We start from the raw sequence: 2,500 nt of genomic DNA on the forward strand, positions 1-2,500 counted from the left end.
CGCTCATCTAAGATTCTGTATTAATTGCCCACCATCAAACGCAATTAGCAATTCTTTCATGTGTGGTTTATGTAATGTAATACTTCAATTACATTATTCATTCAGGTTCTGTTTTGGATTATAGGCTGAAAATTCTTTATTAGTGTAGATGTAACCATGCTGCTGGAGTTTTAAAAAATTTACTGATTGAATAATTAATTGGAAAAGAACAAGCTGCAGATTCCTGATGGATTTATGAGACAATTATTCTGTCTTGTGATTACCTACATTATACTATGGAAGCAATGAGGGAAAAAAAATCTTATTGAAAAGAAAGTCATAAATACAGGATCAAAAAGATTCTCAAAAGTTTATTTTTTAATTAAAAATTCAGAAATTCTAGAGTTATAAAAAGTATGTCAGATTCAAAAAGATACATTTCTCTTTTATTCCTGTTAAAAATGTTTACGATCCCCTACACTGAAACACAGTATGGAGGAAAAACTCTTAATATCTTAGCAGAAAGATCTTAGCAGAGTTTAAATGAATATAGCCGTCAGGTAAGAAAAGGAAATTTTAATAATATTAATTGATGAGTGATCTCAGAGACACTAGGAGTAAAAGCAGACAGTATACTCTGTTATTTCTTCCCCTCCTACAAAACCAACTTTATTTATTTATTTATTTATTTATTTATTTATTTATTTATTTATTTTTATTTTTTTTAACCTAAGGACCTGGAGGGAGGCAAAGCTGGTATCACTAATCATCAGGCTATTCTGGGGGCCTCGTTAAAAAGTATCCCTACAAACTTTCATTAAACTAGAGTTACCCAGTTGATTACTCTAAGTTTCTGTGCAAACGTTAGCTGAGTGAGATAAGGTATATTTTTTTTTCCATAGTCTGCGTATCTGACCACATTATCAGGCTGTACTTAAATCTCGTATGTATTTCGGGGAAACTGCAGTTTTTATTTTGGTAATTACCCATTTTCCTTTGTCTCAAGCTCTCCAAATTAAGGCTGTGTATACTATTCAGTAAAATGTAATCTGTGAAATACATCTTAACTGAAATAGCAACCAGAGAAATAGGACAGAATTGGCTCTAAAAATACTGTGACATTTTCCACAAAATATTTGGTAAAAAAAAATAGATTTATATGTATCTTACGATTGATCGAAGTCCTCTTCAACATACCAGATACCTTTCTATCAGTGATTTGTACTTGCTTTATCATGTTGCTCAAAGTGGGTTTCCTTTCAATATCTGCAAACCTATCACAGAAAGATATTCTCTCTGGCTTCAGCCTCAAGGCGGTGATTTGTGCACTGATAGGTGTATTTTGTTTAGTGTCACCCATGGTGTAGATTGGATAGATTTTGTAAAAGATAGCATTACTTTAAAAGAAACATACAATTTGACAAGCGATTGCATTTTACTTTCATTTTATTGCCATATTTTTCATCACACTCATTGTTTTCTAACTGTCGCTTAAATTGTTCATTTTCTTAGTCTGTTACATTGGTAGAGCTATTTACTGTTTATAAAGCAATATGCACTTACAGGTTTGGGAGATGGTTTGGGCTCTGAGGGTCGCATGTGCAAGTGGGTCATCATTGCTTGAAGACGTTCGCGTTCTTTAGAAAGCTGTTAAGAAAGAGTGAGATCAGAAGCGTTTTAGAAATGACTGATACAGCTATTTTATTGCAGTGATACATCTTATCATTGAGCTTGTCTCAGGGTAATGATTCCTGCATATAAAAGTCTGTGTCGGTAGGAACTTATCTGGGAGGAAATGCAACTTTAGCTATGGAGGGGGGAAAAAACTTTTATAGCTTTCCTTATGTTAAAAGGTCAGAGAAAACAAATAACACTTCATCTTTTTGTCAATAAGAGAATTGAGGTCACACTTGCCTCGACAGTAACAAGTTACTGAAACCATAAATTAGAAGGCCCATGGTGTCTTTTAAAGTCCTGTGGACACTGTTAGCAATGGACTGGTGCCAACAGCTGTGAAGGGGTGAAGGGTTCTCAAAGCGAAGTGCCTGCCAGGATTGTCTACACACTTCATGCATTCCCACTGAGGTCCAGTTAGTGCCCCCTGCAATCTGCCATCATCAATCTAATTCAATAGAGTGACAGAGACCAGGCAGTGTGAAACGCTGAACTCTGCCACGGAGTCGGCATCTACACTTGCACTGGGTCTCATTACAACTGACGGACCTTACTTTTCCATCAGTCAGACACAGCAGAGAAAAAAAAAAAAAAAAAAGGCATAATTGGTCACACTGCAGACTGTCTCATCAGCTAAACTCTTCTGTTTTAGTCTACCTTTTATAAATGGTAAACAGGTTTACAGAAAGCTTTTTGCACTACAGCAGTTACGATCCTTTTATGTGTTCTTGATTATTTTACAAGTCAAAATAAAATATTTTTAGTAGCTCTCCGGAAAAAAGCAACGACATGATGAATTGAAAACAGTTTAAGACGTAGTAATGTGTTTAGAAAAAGAGACTGTGTG

The 2,500-nt window shown here is 35.0% G+C and overlaps 1 protein-coding gene across 9 annotated transcripts in view; it reads right to left on the reverse strand.

Moving 5' to 3' along the window:
- FOXP2 (forkhead box P2) overlaps positions 1-2,500 on the reverse strand; it is a 569,876-nt gene that overhangs the window by 42,266 nt on the left and 525,110 nt on the right. For all 9 annotated transcript variants that reach the window (XM_040472193.1, XM_040472192.1, XM_040472191.1 and 6 more), the window contains one exon: positions 1,543-1,626. In XM_040472193.1, the coding sequence (XP_040328127.1) occupies positions 1,543-1,626 (84 nt within the window). The remainder of the gene's footprint in view (positions 1-1,542; positions 1,627-2,500) is intronic.

This window comes from Herpailurus yagouaroundi, unplaced genomic scaffold, assembly GCF_014898765.1.
Source record: "Herpailurus yagouaroundi ecotype Mexico unplaced genomic scaffold, PumYag 100, whole genome shotgun sequence".
Lineage (NCBI taxonomy): Eukaryota > Metazoa > Chordata > Mammalia > Carnivora > Felidae > Herpailurus > Herpailurus yagouaroundi.